At 39.9% G+C, this 23,324-nt stretch overlaps 1 protein-coding gene across 1 annotated transcript in view; it reads right to left on the bottom strand.

Moving 5' to 3' along the window:
- FBXL5 (F-box and leucine rich repeat protein 5) overlaps nucleotides 1-22,287 on the bottom strand; it is a 34,284-nt gene extending 11,997 nt beyond the window's left edge. The window contains exons 1-8 of the mRNA XM_066185486.1: nucleotides 22,137-22,287; nucleotides 10,056-10,271; nucleotides 8,136-8,231; nucleotides 7,163-7,346; nucleotides 4,759-4,941; nucleotides 2,325-2,450; nucleotides 1,683-1,831; nucleotides 1,413-1,495 (exon numbers count right to left, since the gene is read on the bottom strand). Coding sequence (XP_066041583.1) covers nucleotides 1,413-1,495; nucleotides 1,683-1,831; nucleotides 2,325-2,450; nucleotides 4,759-4,941; nucleotides 7,163-7,346; nucleotides 8,136-8,231; nucleotides 10,056-10,271; nucleotides 22,137-22,262 — 1,163 coding nt within the window. The 5' untranslated portion in view covers nucleotides 22,263-22,287. The remainder of the gene's footprint in view (nucleotides 1-1,412; nucleotides 1,496-1,682; nucleotides 1,832-2,324; nucleotides 2,451-4,758; nucleotides 4,942-7,162; nucleotides 7,347-8,135; nucleotides 8,232-10,055; nucleotides 10,272-22,136) is intronic.
- Between the last annotated feature and the right edge of the window lie 1,037 nt (nucleotides 22,288-23,324).

The raw sequence follows: 23,324 nt of genomic DNA on the forward strand, positions 1-23,324 counted from the left end.
GTTTGGTTTGTTGGTGGTTAAGTTTTTTTTTTGCTTTTGCTCAGAAATAGGTGTTACGGCTAAATATATGAAAGAACATTTCACAAGTAAAATACTTGTATTAATTCACATAATATTCAAAAAAGCTACCCCAGACAGATTTGATAGTCCAAGTGCTCTACATACACCTAGAAAAGAAGGTGAAGTATTAAATTTCACCCACACCCACCCCACCAAAAATACATCTGAGATTCCATATTCAGTTCGAAGCATTGTAACAGTTGTAATTTTTAGGATTTTAAGTTTGTCAAGCTTGGCAGTTTACACATACTGAAATGCCAGCATACTTAGATCAATATGTCCTTTTCCATTTCTTCCAGAAATACTAGATGGATTCCTGAAACAGATCCTGTGTTTCTAATTATTCCATCATTAATTAAAAATCAGACTTTTTCACTTTAACAAAAGCTTACTCTCTTAGTCTTACCTTTTTCAAGTGGAATAGACACTTTATCTACAGTAATATTTTTACATTATTAGCTATAAAGTATGTAAGTGATTTAACTGACCTTTACTTACCCACAGTTAATGTTACTATCATTTACTTTCTGAAAATGATTTTTTATATTTAGAGCAACCCAAACTCATTTTCTGAGTTACAAATTGGAGTGTTGTAAATACAGATATATGAGGAGTGGCAAATAAGGTAAATTTTACTGGATATTAACAAAATCTCACAAAGATTCACTTCTGAGCCCTGGAAATTCTATAAAGCTTTTATTTCAAACGAAACTTTTTATACAAGCTGCAGGGTGTTGCTACCAGCATCTACATTGTTAAGATTTTCTGTGGTGTTCACATTACCTGAGAGCACTACATGATGTAAATGCAGAACAGTGAAATATCTGCTGAGTTTCAATACCACAGTAAGACCCACTGGTGCAGGTTCTGCATCCACACACCACCATCCCACTGACATCAATGACATTTCTGCAGGCCTCAGTAAAACTCAGGAATACACAAACAATACACCTAAGTCTTCGAGCTTTGCCTACAGTTTGATCTGAGTGTCTGAAATAGCAGTATTCCACATCCTAGCAGCCATAGCAGACCAAGAGACCTTCCTTAACTGAGCAACTCCGCAAAAATCTATGGACAAGTTGATGATACTAGAGCAAAACCACAACTATTAATATCCAGTAGTGAAGACAGAGAATTTTAAATGGCCACTCTAAAGTTACATTTTTCACTTGGTATTTCAGTGATTTGTTTACTCTGGATTAGTTCTTATTCACAAGTCACACGGGAGTTACGAATTTGATTTCTCTTTCTTTCTTGGCAATGGACTAAGAAACGTTTGAATGCACCCCCCAACACCTGCCCAAAAAGCTGGATTATATTTTTTTCTTTAAAGGAAACAACAATTATCTAACCTTTCAAATACAGAGTCTGAAACATCGGTTTGAGTGAGATCCAAATATTCCAAGTTGGGACAAAGCTCTAAGATCTGTCTAACCTAAAAAAAAAAGAAAGGAAAATAATCAGTAACGATTTAAGCCACTAAAGTTGCACACAGTGTCTAGAGACAACTTAGAAATTAGGATTCTTTTGGACTGCAACCCACTGACACTACCCAAGCACATCAGTTATTAATTAAAGACTGCATAGCCACAATTATTAAATGCGAGTTTCAAATTACACACCATTTTGCTGGACACTGCAGAACTGTAGGCCAATACCAGTGTCTTCACTGAGGAGCCCACAAGTGGGAGGACATGATGAATTAGGCCATGAAGTAAACGTTTCTCCATTTGTGCTATATTAATGGCAACTGAATCTTCAGCTGCTTCTTCTGCAACATAAATCCAGAGAGAAAGACTTAAAATCATCAAAGAACTTGGAGAAATATTTACTACAGATTATGTACTGCTCAGGGCAGCCCAGGTCAGCCGTTTCCACCAACTTGCTTTAGATATCAAAATACTATCTCACAGGGCACTTCTCATTTATATATTTATCTCTATATATATATATATCTATCGCTGTGATTTAATAACTTAAGACAAGTTTTAAATCAAGCCTAGAGTGCATCAGGATGCAAGACAATTCATCCAAACTTTCTGAAGAGATGAAACCTAGCCTTTACCTCCAGACACATCCCTATAACTCTTCTACTTGCTGACATGTTTGCACTTTCCTAGAGAAATTAATTCTAGTCATTAAAATCAGATGCCTGCTTCTCTCCTACCAACCTCCATCTCCCTTTTTTTCTACTCAGCTTGTTTCTCATAGCTATGTCATCTTCAGGAAAAACAAAACACTTCACCAAAATCAATTTAACGTACCAGATTCATCTATGTCAGCATCTTCATCCCATTCCTGGAAAGCCCGACTTTCATCTTTTCTGTTTTTCACCCACTCCTCATCAGGTTCAGTCTCAGTATCTGCTGCAGGACCACTATACCAATCACCTACTCACCGCCAACCCCAAAAAGGAGAAGGAAAAAACGTTAATAAAAATTTCTCACTGCAGCAGAAATCAGCACTGATAGCATTTCAGTACACTGTGACTTAAGAGACAAAAATGAATTTCGAATTCATCTCAACTAAGACTGGACTAAACCTTAAAATAATTCTTTATTTGATCTTTATCCTTAAGCTTCAAAAGATTGTCGGAACAGTTTCGGTACCATTTCAGAACTCACAGCCTATTATGCCTGTCTGAGACATGCCTACTGTCCTTATTTGCTTAGTAGGGACCAAAATGGTCATAAAAATAACAGAAACAATCATGGAATATTTGGACTGTCTAGGTGCTCAAGTTCCTTCTGGTAAAGAAATTATTCATCAGCTTTTAGTAAAACACTTGGTTGAAGACATCTCTCTTTTCCTCTGGAATATCACAAACATACAGTTAACCAGCATGGTTTTAGTCCCTGCACATGTCAAGTCCAAGATCACAAAAATCAAATTCCAAAAGTATCCTACCTAAAACAGCTACATAATACTTGTGACATACACATGACACAAATCAATACACAATCATTTTCTAGAACATCTGGAGGAACATGAAGATCAGCAACAGCTCTGCTGTTTTAGCTGGGGGAGAACCCCTTCCCCCTCGAGGTTACAGCACAGGTATTAATTTACTTCTAGTTTGGATTTAGGGCAGTGCTGGGCTTAGGATAAGCAGCTCTGCTGCCTCCCTCAATGCAGACATGCTGAGAAAGAAACCTTATTTAACTGTCTCACGGGGGGAACCCCACTCTCCCTAAAGCAAGAGCAACTCATACTGAGTAGTATCCAAAAGAACAAGGCTTCTTCTATGAATAACACAATGACAATGAAATCCGAATTGATGGTCAACCATGAAGTTTTGGTAACATTTCTCATCATCTTTAAGCCATCTTCATACTACCTAAGCCTCAGAAGCATTCTGTGTACTAGGAGGGGAAAAAAAGCTAAAAATTTAACTAAGCCTACATAAAACTACAATTCTCTTCCCCTCCCTGTGGCAGTAAATCCCATCTGAGAAGCTTCCACCCAGGTTAGAGCACTTTTGCACAAACAACTGCAGTAGTATAAACAGTACGTCATGAGACCAGCTTCCTGTTGTGTCAAACCAGGTTTAGAAGCAGTCATTTTAAGCAGTTGCCAATTATCTTTTTATTTTGTATGTCTGTGCAGCACTGAATCATCAAGACAACTATGTTGCAAACACAAATTTAAGAATTTTAACTTTGAAGCTTTTCTACTCAGTCTCTGGAAGCTCAGGAACCAAACTGTCATTTTCAGGAAGATTTACCCAAACAAAAGAAAAAAAAAAAATTCAGACCAAAAAGTTATTTAATTCCTCTCTGCCTTGTACAAATTTTAGAAGACATAAAGAAGTTTTTAGTTTTTATGTATCTCTAAGGCTAAGTTATATAAACACAGCTTTCTCTCTTAAAATCTTAAAGGCATACAAAGGATTTATTTAACAGCACAGACTTTCTCCTTTTACTGAACTACACTGATGCAGCAGCACTGTGAAGCCTGCAGTTCCATACTGGACTGATTATTTAATACTAACATAAATATGGACATAAAGCTACAACTGGTCTCACTGGAATAGAGTATTTTGTCTACTTGAACAGGTACTTCTGCAAAGGTGACCCTTCTCAATAGGAAATTGTAATTAACAGAAGAGTTTGAGGAAAAAAAGTTTTAAAAAACACTTACTGCAGTAGAAGTTACTGAAGTAATACACCTAAAAAATCAATACTAAAGCTAAACACTCACTCAGTTTTCTTTGAAGCTTGACTAGATTGTGAGGAAACATTAGAACTCCATTTATTTTGAACTTCCTTTCTGCAGTTATGCATTTCATTTCTACCTAGTAACCTAAGAAAATAATTTTAGTGATGTAAGTGTAACAGCAGCATTTATAATTCAATACTCCTTAGATTATTAGGTAATTCAGATGTTGTATTAGTGAACATGTTATTCAGATTCATACAAGTAAAAAAAGGGGTTTTTTACCTCAGTAAAACTAGGTAAACTGGATACAAAATGTACGCATGTTTTAACAAAGACAACTTCTAGTTTCTTAATTCTACAAGATGGAAATATATTTTGGGGATTTTTAACATTGAATCAAGTTTCAGGACACTATCCTTGTCAGAAAGGCACACCTCCCATGCTCAGCTGTCAGGCTCAGCCTATACTAAAACACTCTTTTTTACAGGCTCGAAAAGTCTGACAATTCAGGTGCTTTCAAAGGAGCTAAATGTAACTTACCTCTGGCCCAACGAACAGGGTAAAGATGTTTCCACAGAGATCCAGTTTTAGCCAACTGTGACCATTCAGTGCTTACTTGACTACACTGACATAACTCTTGTGGGTTAAGGTAACTGAAAATGGTCACCATTACTTCAGGAGGGAGATTAGTAATATTTGTGGTGTGCCCTGTTACTTCGGTTTCTGAAATACAGAAAGTGTGCGTTAAGTGAAGCACAGCCTCACAGCTTTAATAACAGTAGTGGAACTCACATTTTGACTAGAATAATGAAAAAAATGTGTTTGAAAAAATTTTAGCAACTGTTAAAGATAGGTATTGGTTTGGCTTTAAAAAGCTTTCATTGTAACAACACCTCCAACAACAGCTCAGTTTTGTTGGCCACTTTCTCATCTGGCTCATTCATTCAAAAACAAAAGTGAATTAATGCTATTCAACCACAGAAAGATGAAAGCCGTACCTGCTATAAATGAAATGCTTTAAGAAAAATGCCTTCTGTTGCAGATGGTATCTGTACCTGGTCTGCCACATTCCCAGGAAACAGTACTAGCACGCAGAACCTACCAGCTGGGACCACTCTTGCTGGAAGCACTCAGCCTCTTGACTGGACACAGAAAAGTTCATGCTCAACTCTTTGCACCTGTCTTGAATTTTATTTCTAGCTTTAACTGCTAGCATTGACAATTTTAACTTCTGAATGATGATGAGCCATTCAGGCTGTAAAGTAATACTAAGTACTAGATGAGAGACTAAAATTCGACCACTGTAATTAATACTTCAATGGACAGCAGTAGGAACTATTTCCAACAGCTCTCCCTGATCCCCATACTGCAAAGAGAGCTGCAAACTATATGAAATAACAAATTCAGAGCTTTGGTTAGTGAGGCCTTTGGCTGTTTTAAGAGATTTTTAATGTTTTGTTCCAGAACAATTTCCTTGGAAAAAAGATTTCCAAAAGAGTTTTCAGGAGTCCTTTGAAACAGCAGGCTTTACTAATAGTGGGGGTTTACTTCTTAAGTGTCTAGAACCTTTACAGAGAGAGAAGCATCAGATTTTTTTTTTCTTGCAAAGAAGCTTCAAAAGTGAGCATAATGTAAACTTAACCACATGACAAGTTATTCCTACTTCAAAAAATATAATTAAATACAGCTTCACCTGATGAATCAATCTATTTATTTGTACAACTATCATCTTGCCATATGAATTACAGAGAATTTCACAGGAAAAAGCAGTTAAGCCTGCACAGGACTGCAAGCTATGTTACTTTTCTTCCCTTTCTAAAAAATGAATGCAAGACACATATTCTCCTCTCCCAATGTCTAAAACACAATTCCAGAATTACTACTGTCCCAAAACTGCTATTCCAGCTAGATTTAACAGCAAGTAATGCCACAAAGCTACGTCTGTCACATTCATCTTTTAAGACTCAACAGTATTTCACAGAATGGACCATGATCTTTTCTGAAGGCTTCACCTGGAGGGCAGAAAACGACCAGTTGAGTAGTTCAGAGAAGTCAAGTTTCATCAAAAAAATCTGATTACAGAGTAATTCATCAAGTTTTTCTAATGAGAGCAGCACATCTTATCAACATCACAAACTCAGCCCATGAGAGCTCACTCTGAGCATCAGACTCACACCAGCATTACACTTTTGCTACATTAACTCCCCTTCCTTGGGGCATCAATTCCTTTTTGTTAAGAGTGAAAACTGTAAAGACTGACAACTTAGTCTGATTCAGCAGTCATAAAATAGGCCTGAAGTCTACTTCAGTAGTTATCAGTTTATTCTAAGTTTCACCAGAAAAGGTAGCTAGAGATAAATGCAAAATAAAAATCCACTTTCAGAACACACATTTTATCTGACCTATTCACATGCTGAACAGATTCATTCCCTTGCTTTACTCCACACTCACAGGTACTTTCTCATTCCTGAGCAGCCCAAGAAAGTTAGGTAGTGGAGCTGGGAAGGTGAATGTTTTTAATTTGAAATACTGTCACTTGGATAACTATTCTGTGTTATTAAAACACCAATCCAAAATGCTTGCAAAGCTGTCCTAAAAACCAAGAATGAAATGCAGAGTCTGCAAATAGAAAATATAATTTCAACAGAAGCGTGAAATTAGAAGGTAATTACATTTTCCATCTGTTTATTATATCAAATATTAACACGGGAGGGAAGTAAGAAGAATGTTGAGAACAGGTAAACAGTGAAGTACTATCTACATTACAACTTGCCAAGATGCCCATATCAAACAATAAAGTGTCTGAAATTTCAAAACTGGTTTGCGGACATGGCCATTTTATAGAAACAACTCTGTCTGCCTGTACGTAACTTTAGGTACATCGCTGGTGTGGCTTTTTAGATAAAAATTGCAGTTTGAAAGTTACTTTCATTAGATACTTCACCTTGATCTGCCTTCTCATCCACAGAATACTTAAAGACCTTCTGAAGCTCTTCTGCTTGATTCCACTTACTGAAACCTCTGAATTCGGCAGCCTCTTTCTGTGAGCAGTGCTGTGCAATTACTTTCTTCTTAATATCTTTCAGCTCTTCATAAGTAAAGTATTCCATCAACATTGGCTGAAAAACCTAACACAAAGAAAAAAAGGAAAAAATCTGATGCTGACAGAAATAGTCAATAATGCTACACAGACCTACCAACACAGAATTCCTATTTCAAATTCTCTCAAAGTAAAACACGTCATACATTAAGTGAACCTAAGGACAGGACCATGGATGTTTTAAATTCTAACCCTCTGCTTTCTAGCAGAACACTGCACAGTATCAGGCAAGCTGTTTTAATTGTTTTCCCCATCAGAACAGAGAAGGGATTAAAGTTGTTTAACCTATATAAATTATCAAGGTACTCACACAGAAGGTAACGTAGCAAGGAAGAAAAACATGAGAAAAGACTTCCCATGGACAGACTTCAGAAGATGCTTCCCAATTTAGGGATACCCATAAATCATCAGACTGGCAGTACTAGTCTGTGTTTCAAATATAGGTCAGAAGCTGTTTGGGAGTGTCAGTTTGAGTCATGAAGCACTGGTTCACAGGATGTCTCTTTTCTCATTTAAGTTTTTCTACATATCCATTTTAACTACTTGCTGCAAACAAATCCCAGCCCCAATGGACTTTTGCTATCAGTTTTTTCAAGAATTACAATTTCATCAATAATGTCCTATATACTCCCTTTCAGGACGTGGCACTTTCCAGTCAGAGAACTGAACAATGGCACCACAGTCCTGAATGCAAATTAGCATAGCAATAAAAAGAGAGAACTGGAAAAACAATGAACCTCTAAGCCATTTGTCCCTATTCAGTTATTCCAAACCCCAAGGAAGATCTCCATCACATCTGAAGAAATTCTTTACCTACCTCCTCTTCCTCTTTCATATGAGGAAGGAAATCCCTGGTAAAGGCTTCCAATCTCTCCTTCAGCTGTTTCGCATAGTTTAGCTGTTCATATTCATTCTGAGAAGAAAGCAAAGACTTAATGGTAACCCTATCTCATCCAGTCATCCCAGGATAGAACCGTCCAATAAAGCAGTGGTTCAAAGGAAAGCCCATTATGTCCTTCCCATGCATGCACCAGGTTTGCTCTATTTCATGGTAAGAACATGTTTGCTTAATTACACGGACACTCTGCACTGGCCTGGTAACAGGCAGGGCAAAGAACTCCCTGTCTGCCTAAGTCCAGTTTATTTTCTTAGCAGATATGAATTAATTTGTCTAATCTCATTTTTACTTTGGAGCAAAGACTGAAATCTGCCAATATACAATCTCACACAAAATTCATAGTAGCAGACTAATTAAAGTATTTGCATGGCTTGTATATAAAGTGTTCTAGGATACAACAGTTCTACTTCATCTCTTAACTGAATACATTTTACCTTAGTTACTCTAAAATTCTAACTTCCAAATTATAATCAGAATTTACAGTCAGTAATGGTACAGATGTAATGCTGTACAGATTTTTACTTTGGAAATTGATAAAACTCTTAAATAAAGATGTAACAGACTTCTAAACATTCAAGTTAGTCCAACCTCATGTATCAATTTGTTAGCTTACTCTCTGAGTCACTGAAAAGAAGCTTATTCTGAAATCTGTCCAGTAATTGCAACATACTGAAGTTCCTCCTAAATCTTACTGTAAATCTTGTTTTTCTTTCTAAGCTTCTATAACATCAAGAAACTCTATGACAGAGACAAGCTTAAGCCATTAGTTTAAATTTAAACTATTCACTCCCTAAAAATAGTTTAACATTAACTAAAGTTAATGTATCTAAAGAGAGCTAAAGAAATCTGGTTTTTCACACTTAAGAAATCAAGTAATAGAATAACACTAGCATCCTACCAGAGAAGGTGTAACACAAAGCCAAGTGTTAAATTCCCTCTTTCCTTCATTTCCTGATTTGTTAACAGACACAAGACAAAATTTAAGGTTTATTATGCATAGGGAAAAATTGTATGTAAGGTTCCCAGGTCAAAACGAGGCTTAGATGGTAAAATGGATTCAATTAACTGCATATTTAGTATTCTTCTTACTGAAAATCTGGACCACGCATACTAGAAACGTAATGTGGAATGTCAAATGACTACTGGAGACGATAGTTCTTAGGGGGCAGGAAGGGGGAGTTCAGTTGGGTACCCGAAGAGAAAGACATGGAAGAAATTCAAGAAGAATTCTACTGGAGAAGAACTTAGAGGTAAGTCGCTGTCAAAAAAGCCAGCTGGAGAAATAATAATTCGAGTTCTTTGACAACTGGATCATTAACAGGACTGCTGAGCTACAGATTACTGGAAGGAGTACATGAGTCACAGCATAAAACAATGCTGCTTTTTTTTGTAAGTCTCGGAATCATCTCCATTTGTGACAATACAATGCTGTGTTTCACTGAAAGAAGATCCTCAAGGTTTCCTAACAAATTAATAAAACCCCATTATTTCTATAGCCAGAAATTTCTGACCAGTTAGCAAAACATACATTTGAATTTGAATTTATACTTGAAACTTCCACGCTATCTCTCCAAAACACCTCAAATTATACAGTGAAGACTGTCACAAAACACATCTCTAAAAAGAATTTAAATATAAATTTAGTAACTGTGGTGAATGGCAAAAGAATTTGTGTTTCGGACTGTTGGGGAAGATGCATCAGACTATAAAGTATCAAAAAAACCCAAAGTTTCTTCTTCCTCCTTGGTTTATTCATTGAGAATATGAAGAGTCAAAGCAAACTAATATATAATCACAGCATGTTTTTCTCAGGTCACAAATCTCTCACAGTACACTTACCTTTACATTCTTTAGCCCTTTTTCAAAAAGGCTAAGCATCTCTGAGAGTTTGTTGTCCGAGTGCACATTGTACACTGTCCGACTACGCTGCTGAAGCAAACCAATGATACACTCATTTTCAATCTGCTCATGCATTTTAAATTCCTTGAATGTGGCATAAAGAGATTGCAGCAGAGCCCGAAAATCATTGTTGTTGGAGAAGTTGGTCTTGGAAAGCTAAGAGAAAGAAAAGTTCATTAAAAAAAAATTAAAATCATGTCAAACTCAAGTTAAATCCTTAGAACAGGTATTAGCTCCAAAGGATTCATTGCTCCCCTTACTTATAAAAGGTAAACACCTTCAGTTTTTAACGTAAAATGAAGCCATAAAATCAAAGTTGTATTTAAGCAACATAAACCAAATCTTGTGAAACACTGAGGTAAACAAATGTAGAAAGATTTTCCGGCAGAAGTCAATGCAATCTCCCCAGCCCAGCAGATTACTGACAGGCCTAGACCCTTTCCCAATCCACATTTTTGTCCATACCAAAAAGCCATTAACATAGGCACCTGAGCCCATCCTTAGGGATGTATTATCCACAAGGAATATTGAGTCCCACCAGTGAATACAAACTACATTAGCTCGTGAAGGAAGTTTCCAACGGAGCAAAACTCAACAAATCAAGACTGATCAAAATTCTAGGTAACACAGTAGTGCCATTTTTACATGTGTACAGTCACCATTGGCAACCACACATTTTAAAACTGCATTTTCCTTCAGTGAACGCAGAAAACCAGGGTCTTTTCCATTCTTATGCTTTACTCCATGTACAGCTTCAAGAAGCATAGTCTACAGCAGTATACAAGACCAAGCATTCTAAAAGTAGACTTCAATTCAGAAAATAAGCTACCGCAATATTCAGAAGTGGCTCAGCAACAAAGACTCTGGAATTTATGGGTTTTACAAGAAATGGAAATCTGAGATACACATATTCATACAAAACACTTACATCAAAAACAACCACAAATTGAGATACGCAAAACTTTTTTCATTAAAAATCCCCAAATGTACGTACTCATTGTGACATTGCATTGCCACTTCCTGGCAGCCACCAGCAAAATGCAACTGAAACATGCTGGACACCTGCCAAACCCTTATGCAACTCCAAGTCAGTGGTGCATGCTGTACATTACATGCTGTACGTTACATGCTGTACATATGAGCAAAATTACTCTCACTATGGAAAGACAAAGTTACTTAGCCCGAGAAGAGAAGAGAAGAGAAGAGAAGAGAAGAGAAGAGAAGAGAAGAGAAGAGAAGAGAAGAGAAGAGAAGAGAAGAGAAAGAAAACATGGTGAGGTTTAAGAGGGTTTTTTGCTTTTGTTTTTTTGGGTTTTTTTTCTTCCAATATACTTTAGACCAACTACTGACAGAAGTGAGAAAAAATTGAAGTCTGCACCACACTCTCAGCATCTGAAGCATATTTTCCTACATATCCCTAACGGGGAAATATCCCTTTGGCTTCAAAGGCCATTTCAATCCCACGCTATGCCCAGAGAATGCAGCACTAGGAACAGTGGTACTACATGAAACTAAGGGTTTGACTTTCCACGCTGAAAAGCAGAAGCAAGCACAGGCGATTGGCACAGAAGCAACTCCTCAGGACAGCATCCTGACCTCCCAGCATCTGAGTCACATCTCAATAACTAACTGTGGTTTCTCAGGTGGCATTTCCTTTGATTAAGGATAGTGTTGATACAGTTCATTCTACCCATAAGGATCCACAAAGAGACTGGTGGAAGTACCCAAAGACCCTTTCCCCTCCAAGTGTCCCACCTGCTCCCAAACACTTAGCATTTTGTTTGACTTAAAAATGTAATGCTAAAGTGGGTAAACAGGAAGGTTACACAAATCTACTGTATTCTGCTGTTGGCTTTAAAAACAAATCATGAAATCGGTTCAGATAAAAAAAACTAGCATATTCTCATCATCTTGACTCAAAGCCTTTTCAAGACACAAAATGTTCTGTTGAATCTACCTACTGTCATCCAGAAATCTGGAATAAATAAATAATCTCTCTGTGCATGCAATTTAAGAATGTCGATTAGAAATGGATTGTTATAGAAGCCACTGTAACATGAAGCACTTGTATATGCACCTCTGCTACTGAGGCTTATAGCAGATATCCAACAGATTAGGACGTATCGAGAGGATATTGAAGTTTAGTAACTATACTTGAATCAGAAATCACTGTATTAAAAAGGTCAGACAAAGCTGAGAACAACTGGCTTTTCGGAGGACAGGTAGCCTAGCAACAAAGTCACTCGGTCAGATCTGTAATTTCATTACCAGGACTGATGAAGTCTCAAGACTATTAACAGACAGCAGCTACTCCATTCTGAGGTCCAGTTTTCACCAACTCTGACAAGGAAAACTCGTGCAAGAGTTTAGCAGTGCAAAAGAAAAACTGTATGCTCCAAATTCAAAAAGAGAATGCAAGGGGGAGGAAATGGACTCTACTACAGAATTTTGTTGACATCAAAAATATAAAGCACGGTGCATGTGAGAACCCTGAACAGGCTAAAAATACACCACACTAAACCACAGCCACCGGCATTCAAGAAAGTTGGGAGCTTTCTGGGCTTCTGAAGACATTACATTTAAACAGCTGTACATTACAGCACAACTGGTTTTGTGTTCGGAATGCAGACTATAATTGAGGAGCAGTACCACAAGAGCAACAGTTTTAGTGGCTCCTGAAATTCAAGGATTATTCATAATCCAAACAGCCTGAGCAACTATCCAAACAACAGTCAGCCGTCCTTTGTATTGCAAAGTCTGTTTGAAACACTTCAGAGACTTATGGCTGATGCAGGCACCGTCTAGAAGTAGCCAGGAGCTTTTAATTTCAGACCTAACTTTATTTATTAAACCTTTATTAAAGAAAATAAATGATGCAATTAAAGCATAGCCATACTTGAAAAATCTTTGTAGCTCAGACAAGTACATACCAGTTTTTGGTGAGTGTCCAACTTATTGGACTATAACGGAGCCATTAATATGGTCAAGATGAATGTACAGACTTGTAGCAAACATACATCTTTCTTACTGAAACACACTTTAATTTTTGTGCTTTAAGAACAAGATACCAATACTGGCAATATTAACAGCAATGGCTCTTTGGACAGTGCTTCATGTTCACGACACTCAACTGAAATAACTCGACAATCAACTCTTCCATCTCCCTCATGGCTTTAGTGTTTTCATAAAAAAAATGAAACTTTCTGTCTGATGAAGACAGAGACATTTCTATCCACAATGCTGAGAATAAATAAGGAAGCTCAAAACTGCTAATTAAATCACCAAACCAAACACAGTATTTAACTTGGTTTCTGGAAGTGTTTTATACATGTGCCAATACGGAAAAATGTCTTCTTAGAAGAAGGAAATTAATTTTCCAGTAATGTTAGTTTACAGTGAGTAAACTGAAACAGTTTTTTCCTACTAACTATGCCAAAAATACATTTAAGGAGTGAAAAACGTTTGCTTCTTCCTTCCAAGCACACTAGGAACCAACAAGGAGAAAGCGGCAAAGAGGAATAAAGAAAAAGTACGCTGCTCTTATCAGAATAGCAGAGCAGTAAGTGTAGCCTATGCTGCATGCTAACATTCCCAGTTACAAGTATCTCTGTTCCCAACTACAAGCTGGAAAACTACAAAAATATGAAGAAGGAGAATAGGAGCGGAAAAAGTTGTTCTTCCACTCTCTCTACATATTTCACAAATTTAAAATGGAATAATTTCTCAAGGTTAAAAAGTTTAATGTGGCCACAAATTCACAAACCGCCTAATTTCAAATGAAGGTTTTCCCTATCAACACCTGAATTCTGAACAACCACTAACCTTAAAAATTCAGTCTGGAATACAAAAAAAACCTGAAGACATTTTTTTCTTCCTGGTCTTCTTGATCAATTGTTGTTCTTTTTCAAGTGCCATACCAAGTTACATTTTTGACAGGTCATTCCCCTATATTCTGTTTTCCATGTATAACTACATTAAGACATATACAATCAGCTGATAGCAAAAGGATATGAAATAAAAGACACAATATTTCTGGTAATCAATGTAGACTAGACTGCTACCACCAGTTAATTCAGCAGATATAAAACTAATTTAAAACACAGTAAAATATTTTTTTATTATGGAGCTGGTAGACCATTCTGCTTGAAAGAAAAAAGATACCAGGATAAATATCAGGAAAGTTTTTCATCCACAAGGCGGCTGGGAACTGGAACAGGCTCCACAAGGAAGTGGTCACAACACCAAACCTGAGAGAGTTCAAGAAGCTTTTGGACAATGCTGTCAGGCACATAGTGTGACTCTTGGGGCTGGGATTCTTGCACAAGGCCAGGAATTGGAGCTCATGATTCTGAGGGGTCCCTTCCAACTCAGAATATTCTGTGATCCTATTCTACGATTTTATGAAAAAAGCCAACTGATTTTTAGAATGGAATAGCAGCAAGGTTAAAAAGGAGCAAGCATTACTAGTCAGCTGTATCTTTACACTGTTACACTTTTAGGTATTAACACTCCACACAAGCAGTAGCACTAAAATTTAAACGACAAATCTGGACTCTGCAGACATATTTATCTCCATTTCAGGCATAAGAAAATGGAGGAACAAAAACCGTAACAAGGTGTGCCTGTGTCAACAGCAAGAGCATGTGGTTTCATGTTATATTTAATCTGCTGGAAATGACGGCATGGCTATGGAGGAGGAAACACACCTAAGGAGCAGCCCTGCCTCTAACTGTACATTTCTGCTGCTTCTCTGGAATATGGGCTAGCAACCACACAGCTGCAAGATGAACCCACCTGGTGTACTAATCCAGGGAGGAGCTCTGCCTTTTACTGGGCTCATTTTCACCTGGTTGGAGCATTAATTACACCCAGTTACAAGCCATGTCTTACTTAGGAATCCCCAAGAAGTTCAGTTGATATTGTTCCCAAGGAAGAACTGGGGTGCTGAGGTAGCCTAGCCAAGAGAATGACTGTCCTCAGTGTCACCTCTCTTTGGCCTGATCTTTATGTAAAGGTATACGAGGTGAACAGTAAGACAATTAGCTAAACTGCTTCACACTCCCACTTGTTTATGTGTATGAAGCCTTAAATCAGGGGAGAAACCAGTTTTCTACCCTGGGCACTTTCCTTGGCAATGGGTCAACCCAAAATAATAAGAATTAGTTAGGCAGAAAGGACAGAATGTGGACTCAATAAGAAATCCAAAGCTTTCAAATGGCTTTCTTTCTGCTGTTGTCTCCCCAAAGCAACCCCAGCCTCTGTGTAATCTTCTAGTTGTTCTGCAGCATCACTAAAGTCTTGAAACAGCTTTTCAAAAATCCAACTAATAAAACAAAAAACCAACACAAACAAAAAAGCCCACAAACCAAAACCAACCAGCAGACATTATACAGGATTCAGGCACACAAAATTACAAAATTATTTTGTTTTCAAGTAACACTGGCAAAAGGGAAGGTAAAATCTCATTCAATTTTCAAAGGGTAAGATCGAGCTGATAAATGCCAAGCATAAGGGAACAGTGAAAAAGCTCTTGTATTTCCATTTGTATTGGTGTCTTCCATATCACTGTCTTGTACTATATCCACAGTCAATTTTGTCTAATGAACACCTTTAGATCAGGTTTTGAATCATGAAGAGCATTTCACAATGAGACATGAATAACAACATGGGACTACCTCAACCAAGATTTTCAGGGATGCAATTGCTACAAGCATCAGATCCCCTTGGGGTTCACAGCAGAAAGCACAGCACAAGACGTACTGATAAAATCAGCTAGGCCTCCTTTACCATGTGATTTCCACAGGCAGAAGCTTACCAAGGCTGGAAGAACAAAGGCTGTCAGCAGGTCCGTTGAGAAGAACCAAAAAGAATAAAAAAAAAAAAAAAAAAACCAATGAGCTATGTATGAGCTATGAGGGCCTTGAATGAAAGCATGATGAACACTTGCAACTATGCTGTTATTATCTATCAGTGTCACACTCTTCTACATGCCATGGAAGACTTTTTTCCTGTCTTACACCCTCAAGGATACCGGTTCCTACTAAGACCTGGTCTTCTGGCCTTCTGTGAGGCTGAACCTGAAGTGCCAGGAGTGAAACCTCCCACGGTAGTAACTCACAAAACAGAACCACAGCAAAAATGTCTTTGCACCTCTGCATCAGTCTGACAACAAGTTCCTACCACAAAGGTGGGCACTGGAAAAATTCTCAACTCCAGCTTGATCCATCCTGGGCACAAACTGCAAAACCAAAAAGCCAAGTCTCAAGAATTACAGCTTGCAGTATTTAATCAGTTAAAGCGTATTCTAGGATAGCCACACAAAACCTGCACTAACACTGATACACAGTAATTACAGGTCCTGGATTTTCAGAAGGCATCAGTTTCTTTCTTTTTCTTTTCTTTTTTTTTTTTTTCAACAAAGAATGTGAGAGAATAAATTGTTGCTTTAAGCAGAGAAGGACAAAGGTGGGTTGTTACTCCTTTCCAGAGCAGACTGGGAGAGAGGATGAAAGATCAGAGCAGATAGCGAAAGGTGAATAAAAAACTTTTTTCATACAATGCAAGGGCAAAAATAGCTAATAAGCAATTACTTGGGAGAAAAACTGCTAGCACATCTGGCAGGCAAAAAAAGATATAAAAGCACCTGGTAAGTAAGAAAAAATAGGTGTTTTGATAGACAAATTAAAGAAGTTATGAGAAGGTAGCAACAAGTGCTAGAATTGTCCTTAAAAAAAGACTGAAATTGCTATGCAGCTCTGAAAAACCTCAAGAAAACCCCAAACACATTTTATCACTTGTGTCCCTCGTTTCAGACCTCATGTGGCACTCAAAACACATTTATTATAAAATGTAGATGTTTCAAACACACTGTCACTTTCAGATTCATTTTCAAAATAATCTTCTTCAGAAAAAAAAAAAAATTCAAAGCTGTCATTTTCCAGAAGGTATGGCAAAAAGTTACTGAACTATTCAGCATCCCCAAGTTAAGATGGAAAGATAACTGGTACAGCCCCTGATGAAACAGACATAAACAACATACTGCTCACCTATCTCTGGATGCCAATGAGCAGATTTAATTTCCTTCTATCAACAAAGGAATTTCCTTCCATCTTTTGCCTGCAGTGACAGCATAGCCCACCGAAGTGTGCTAACTAGGACTAAACATCTCTTGATGTTTAGCTCATGAAAGTAGCTCTTTCATCCTAAACATAGGTGAATGCAGATGTTCAATGCTACAGAAATTAACTGGGAATAACCAAAATCTATGAATTTCTAAATCAACACAAATCTATTTGAAGCAATGCTGGAAAACGAATGGCAATGGACTGAAATATCGAAAAGGGATTTCAAAAGGAGAACAAAAGCTTTACCAACATGTTTTTATTAGAAACACAGATACACTTATCTTATTGGAACTGACATTTTATGTTCTCAAGAGCACCAAGGGAAAAGTATTTCACTTTGAAACAGTAAGTTGTAAGTTAATAATTGGCTCAGTTTTTCAGATTTCAGTCCCCCTAGCTGCCACAAAAAATATGATCTTAATGTGGTCATATAATGCCCCGTCCAGTGTTTTACAATGCCAAAATAACTTCATTCAGAGTATTTTTCACTCCTAAATGGTTCATCATACTAGAGGTGACAAAAGAAAATCACAAATTTGCCATATGAAAACAACTCATTTTCTTCAGCAGAAGCGAAAGGTAGGGGCAGGGAAGTTGAACAGAACAGCATTTAGACTTCAGATAAGGAGGACGGAGAACACGGATTATAAGAGAAGTGATACTTTAAGTCAACTATTTAAATGGAAAGGCAGAAGACAACAGAAAAAACTAACGTCTTCTTTGCTTCAAGTCTGCATGAAAAAGTTAATTAGGAAAAATATTTATGGCAATTATTTTTTAGCAAACAGTCAGAAGTGTAGACTAGAAAAGAAAAACACTAGTTAAATATTTATGCAAGTTCAATGCATTCAGGTCACCAGAATATGACAAAATTGATCCAAACTTCCAGGACAAACTAGCCAAAGCAATTACTGAACCATGAGAAATAACTGCAGAGATCTTTTGTAGAAAGATGAGATCACAGGAGACTGAAGTCAGGCAAACAAAAGAAGGACCTTAGATGTTTTTGCTCAAACACCCAAAGGTTTCACAATAAAGCTGAGCTATGAAAGCAGCTGTTCCCTCCTGCCATGGTTCATCCTGTTCCCTCCCATACTGACAACCTGGTTCTGGAGCTCGTTTGACCTCTTAGTGAGCCAGTTTTACTGAATCACCTTTCGCTTCAGTTCCCTAGATGAACTAGCTGCTCATCAAGGGGCCAGACAAGCACAAAAGATATCATCAGCAATTAACCCTTCCAGCAGCAGCCAGTTATTACATCCACTCAGTCACAGTATGAAGTCTCACACTAGTTTTGAGAGGCAGACAGAACTACACGAGAACAAGCAATCAAACCCTGATATCTTCATTACAGCATTTAAGAGTGCCGCCTTTTTTCCTGTTCCTAAAGGACCCTAAACTTGCTGGGTTTAGGAATTCTCTAACACAACAGTTTGAAAACGTGCTTTGGCTGCAGTAATTCCACAAGCAAGCAGGAAGTTTGAAATCCCATACTGGAAGACCAGGTGTCTATTTTATGGGGAAGGCCTAGCCAAAATTTTATCATAGTCTGTACACAGATCAGAGTCTGCTACTTGAGCAGTCCCAATCTTGAAGCTATAAGAAGTAACAATTAGCCAGCAGAGATTTGTTGAGAAAAAAGAATCTAGCTTCTTTTTGATAAGATAATCAAATTACTTAAAAGGAAAATGATACATCTAACATACAGATCATGACTTCTCGAAGGTTTTTGGTATTGTTTTGCCTTACAGCGAAGCAACTGAGTCTGCAGGAAATCGCAGGGTAGCTCAAGCACTTGCAAACAGTGCTCTCGAGCCCAAGCTACCAGTTTCCAGCCAAACCAAAATGGGATTTTCATTATCAGCTGAAATCTATGTTGCTTCATTTGTGACAGATAAGATACTTTCAGACACAGCTAGGAAAGCTGGTATTACACAAATGGCACATTCTCGAGTGCAGAAAACACAAGACCATAATGCATCAACAGAAACTGCCTCACTGGACATCAGCATGCTGACTTGGACGAGTGCATACTGCTCCATACCCGATAGGAGTCTAATGACAAAAATCAAAAGGAATTTGAGCATCAGTCCTCCGAGGAGCATGGGATTAGAGAAGCACAAAGCAAGTATGCTGCTGTTAAAAAAAGAACGGCAGAACAACAAATCTGCTCTACTCGACACCAGCATTGTCCCGTTCTGCACAAGATTTCAGGAAAACACAGACATAATTAGGCTGAGGTTTCACAGTAGCTTCAGTCAATCTAGTTGCTGGCTGTCACAGTCCCACTCTCTGCCTCCCACTGGCTTCGGTACCGATTTGACCGGTGCTTGCTGGCAGCACTACATCAACAGAAAACCTACCCTGCTTCAGAAAAAAAAAAATGTTCTCTGCCAGTCTGGAGCCTTTGTGAGTCACCTCAAGCACTGATGGGAGCCAGAGAGGCAAGCAGTCACAACAGCAGCAATCTGTTAGAGAATGGCAGCTTAGTTCTGACAAAAGCAACAAGTACACCGAGGTACAGCAAGCGTGACCCATGTGATGAAGTAGAATGAATCCGTTTGCTTAAGCCACAGAACACATAACTAAGATGGAGGACACGGCTACAACTGCAAATCGGCACAAGATCTTTCTCAAAACGAAGAACAGTTCACTCGAGATGGGAAAACAGAATCTGCTCTATTTGTAGCAAAGATGACGTCAGGCATTAGGACAAGCATTTCAGTTTTAAAGACTGCCTGCTGTAGCACTCCACTACCTACAGGGGGGACATCCCCAGAGCACTTAAAGAATTTTCTTATCATCAGAATAAGACAGTTTTGATAACAGTGTGGATTTCCTTATTAAACATAACTCTCATTACTTTTATTATCCAAGTCCAGGGCAGTGTACACAACACAGGTAAAAATGCCATTTAAGAATGCAGCAAAGGTACAGTGAGATCTTTGCTAGCAACAGCTAAAAAAGTAGGACAACTTTCCTAAAGCACCAAACATCTTAAATGTCCAAGTTACTGTTCTGTCTCACATGAAATCCTGGAAGAACAAAATAAACTCTGTATCTCTGCCCTAAAGGATTATTTAAGGGCCTACATACTTAATCCACCAGAAACATCCTAACTGTTCTCCTGAGAAGCAAAGCATGGATGAGCCCATTTCACCCTTACTAACATTTGGTGGAATTTACTAAATTCAGACACTAGCAGCAACTATATTACAGTGTACAGGGAACCCGATGAACACAGGTAACATATAATTCACAAAACTAAAGAACCCTCAAGGTCAAACTAAACTCATAAAGAGCATGGCTTTGGAGATTACAATTGCCATATAAGCAGAACTACAGACTTATCTAATTGCAGCATCTCAATCACACAAGAAGGAAATTCAAAAACAATCTGGAAGCTTTTCTGGTGCAAAGCTGGCACTATAAAAGTCACAGGCGGGGCGAAGACTCCAAGTTCTGAACCGGGGTTAAAGGATGCAAAACTGAACACCTTTGAAAATAAGTGCCATTCCTTCACGCACTTATTCAAAGGAAAAAGGGAGCAAGCAAATTCCTGTATAAAAACTGTTAGAAAATGAAAGGTTATGAACATTACAAAGTGGATAGTTTTAATCAAATTTTGCAATACTTGGGAAAACTGGTAATTGCTCCCCAAGAAGTTTTATTGCATGGTAAATTTGGTCAAAACTTTGTGGGAGGCTCAATAAAAGTAACAAAAATGGCTCTCTAGGAACAAAAACCAAGACTACAAGATCTGGATGTTTAAATGAAACCTGTTCAGCTGCTGTAAATAATACGCTGAAAGGGCTCGCAGGAGTCAGTGGGGATGTTTCCATTCAAATAAAATCCACTCTGTTACAATATTACAAATTTTTCCGCGCTGCAGATTACACTGATTGCCAATGTACCCTCAGGTAAAAGGCAAAGTGGAAGAAACTACACAAGGTTTCCCCTTCTCCTCCTGCCAGACCCTGTGCTCACCCTGCCCAGTTAGCAAATCCTGCAAAAAACAGCTCTCGGTTTTCTTTAACCTGTTAGCAAATGGAAGAGGCGCACGAAAGGATCTGGTGAATCCCAGAGCGGTGCAAGGTGGCATGTGGAAATCGGGAAGGAAGCATGAACTCCCCCACGCTGCTGGCAGCAGTGAGCTATTATAACTGCCTCTCATGTAACTTCACCCTTCCTTTAAAAGCCTGCAGCCAATCTGGTTCTGCAAACAGCCATTTGTGCCCGGAGATGGGAGGCACACAACTTCTTGCAGTAGGAGTGCTGGCTGTGAAGTATTTGCCCAAAACCCTCCCACAACACTCAAAGCTTGCTGCAGGGAAGTTTGCCGTTCAGGTGACACACCAGCCTCGATTACTTAACTACCCTGATGCAAGAATAAAAATTACTTCTGTCCACGAGCAAAATCACATATATTTAAAATGAAAGAACATACCCAGGGTACCTTTACGCCACTCGCCAGCTGTGCACGGAGCAGCAAGCGCGGTCCCCGGCAGACCGTGAGCGGGCAGCACGCCCCGCGCCCTGCCCGGCCCGGCCGATCGACAAACGCGGCCGGGGCGCTGCCCGCGCAGGGAGCGCCGGGCCCGCGGGCGGCTCAGCCGCGCTGCGCGGGGCGGCGGGCGCGCTCCCTGCGCGGCACCGCCGCCCCTCCGCGCCGGGCGGAGCGGGACACGCGCCCGCCGGCCGGCCCGGCAGGGCAGCGAGGGCAGCGGCAGCCCTGCGCGGCCGGGGAGCGCCACCGGCAGCCCGGGAGGGGCTCAGGAGCCCCGCGGCAGCGCAGGGCAGAAGTTACCGGCGGGGCCGGGGCGCTGACAGCTGCGCACTCCCCAAACCCTCCCACCCGCCCCGGGGCAGCGGCGCGGGGGCCGCCTCGGCCCGCTACCTTGTCGCAGTAGAGCCCCACGAGCTGCTTCATGCGCCAGTGCGGGGCGGAGAACACGTCCACCTCCTCGGGGAAGGGAGCCATGTTCTCCCCATGGAGCCGCGCCGCTCCCGGCGGCGCGAGCATCCGCACCGCGCGTGCGCCCGCCCCGCGTGACCGCGCCCGCCGCCCCGCGCGTGCGCGGTCGGGCCCGCCCCTTCCCGCAGGGAGCGGCGGCGCGGGGCCCGCCTTGGCCCGCGGGGTTCCTGCCGGGGGATTCCCGCTGTGGGATGCGCTCCCGCTCGGCGTCACAGCCTGAGGGCCGTTCAAGCGAGCTGCAGTACTGCACGACTTGAGATCGGATGCCTTGGCAACGCCAAGGCAGCAGCTTGTGGATGTAAAAAACATTTACAGAATCAGTGAGGTTGTAAAAGACCTCTGAGGTCATGGAGTCCAACCTCTGACCGAGCACCTTATCTACTAGACCTCGGCACTGAGTGCCACGTCCAGACTTTCCTTGAACACCTTCAGGGGTGGTGACTCCGCCACCTCCCTGGGCAGCCCATTCCAATGTCTAATCACCCTTCCTCTGAAGCAATTCGTCCTAATGTTCAACCTATGCCTTCCCTGGAGCAGTTTAAGACTGTCTTCTTGTCATGTTGTTATTTGCTTGGGAGGAACGACCGACCGCCCCCCTGGCTACAGCCTCCACTCAGGTGTTTGTAGAGAGCAGTAAGGTACCCCTTGAGTCTTTTGCAGGCTAAATACCCCCAGCTCCCTCAGCTGCTCCTCACAGAACTTGGGCTCTGTTGCCCTTCTCTGGACATACTCCGGCCTCTCGGTGACCTTCCTGAACTGAGGGGCACAGAACTGGACAGAGGATTTGCAGTGTGACCTCATCAAGAAAGCTCCTAGGAAAGCTATTTGTATATGCTGCAGCAGGGACTCTGCTCCCAACCTTTTGTAGCATTTGTGCCAAACAAGTGAAGTGTGTTTGTTTAACATCCAAGGCAAATGGACTAGAAACACCTGCCTGTCATACTGATCTGCTTGTGCAACATTTCCAAGTAAACAGGAACACTTGGCCAAATTGAGATTGCGCATCGATTTTACGAAAGCTGTAACTGTCAGCCAACAAGTAGTGTAGTAAAACTGGTGACCAGCATCACAATGTTCAGTAAATGTCACCGAAATACATTGTCAAATGCA

Source organism: Chamaea fasciata, unplaced genomic scaffold (assembly GCF_029207755.1).
Source record: "Chamaea fasciata isolate MVZ Bird 193981 ecotype frontalis unplaced genomic scaffold, bChaFas1.0.hap1 SCAF_6, whole genome shotgun sequence".
Taxonomy (NCBI): domain Eukaryota; kingdom Metazoa; phylum Chordata; class Aves; order Passeriformes; family Sylviidae; genus Chamaea; species Chamaea fasciata.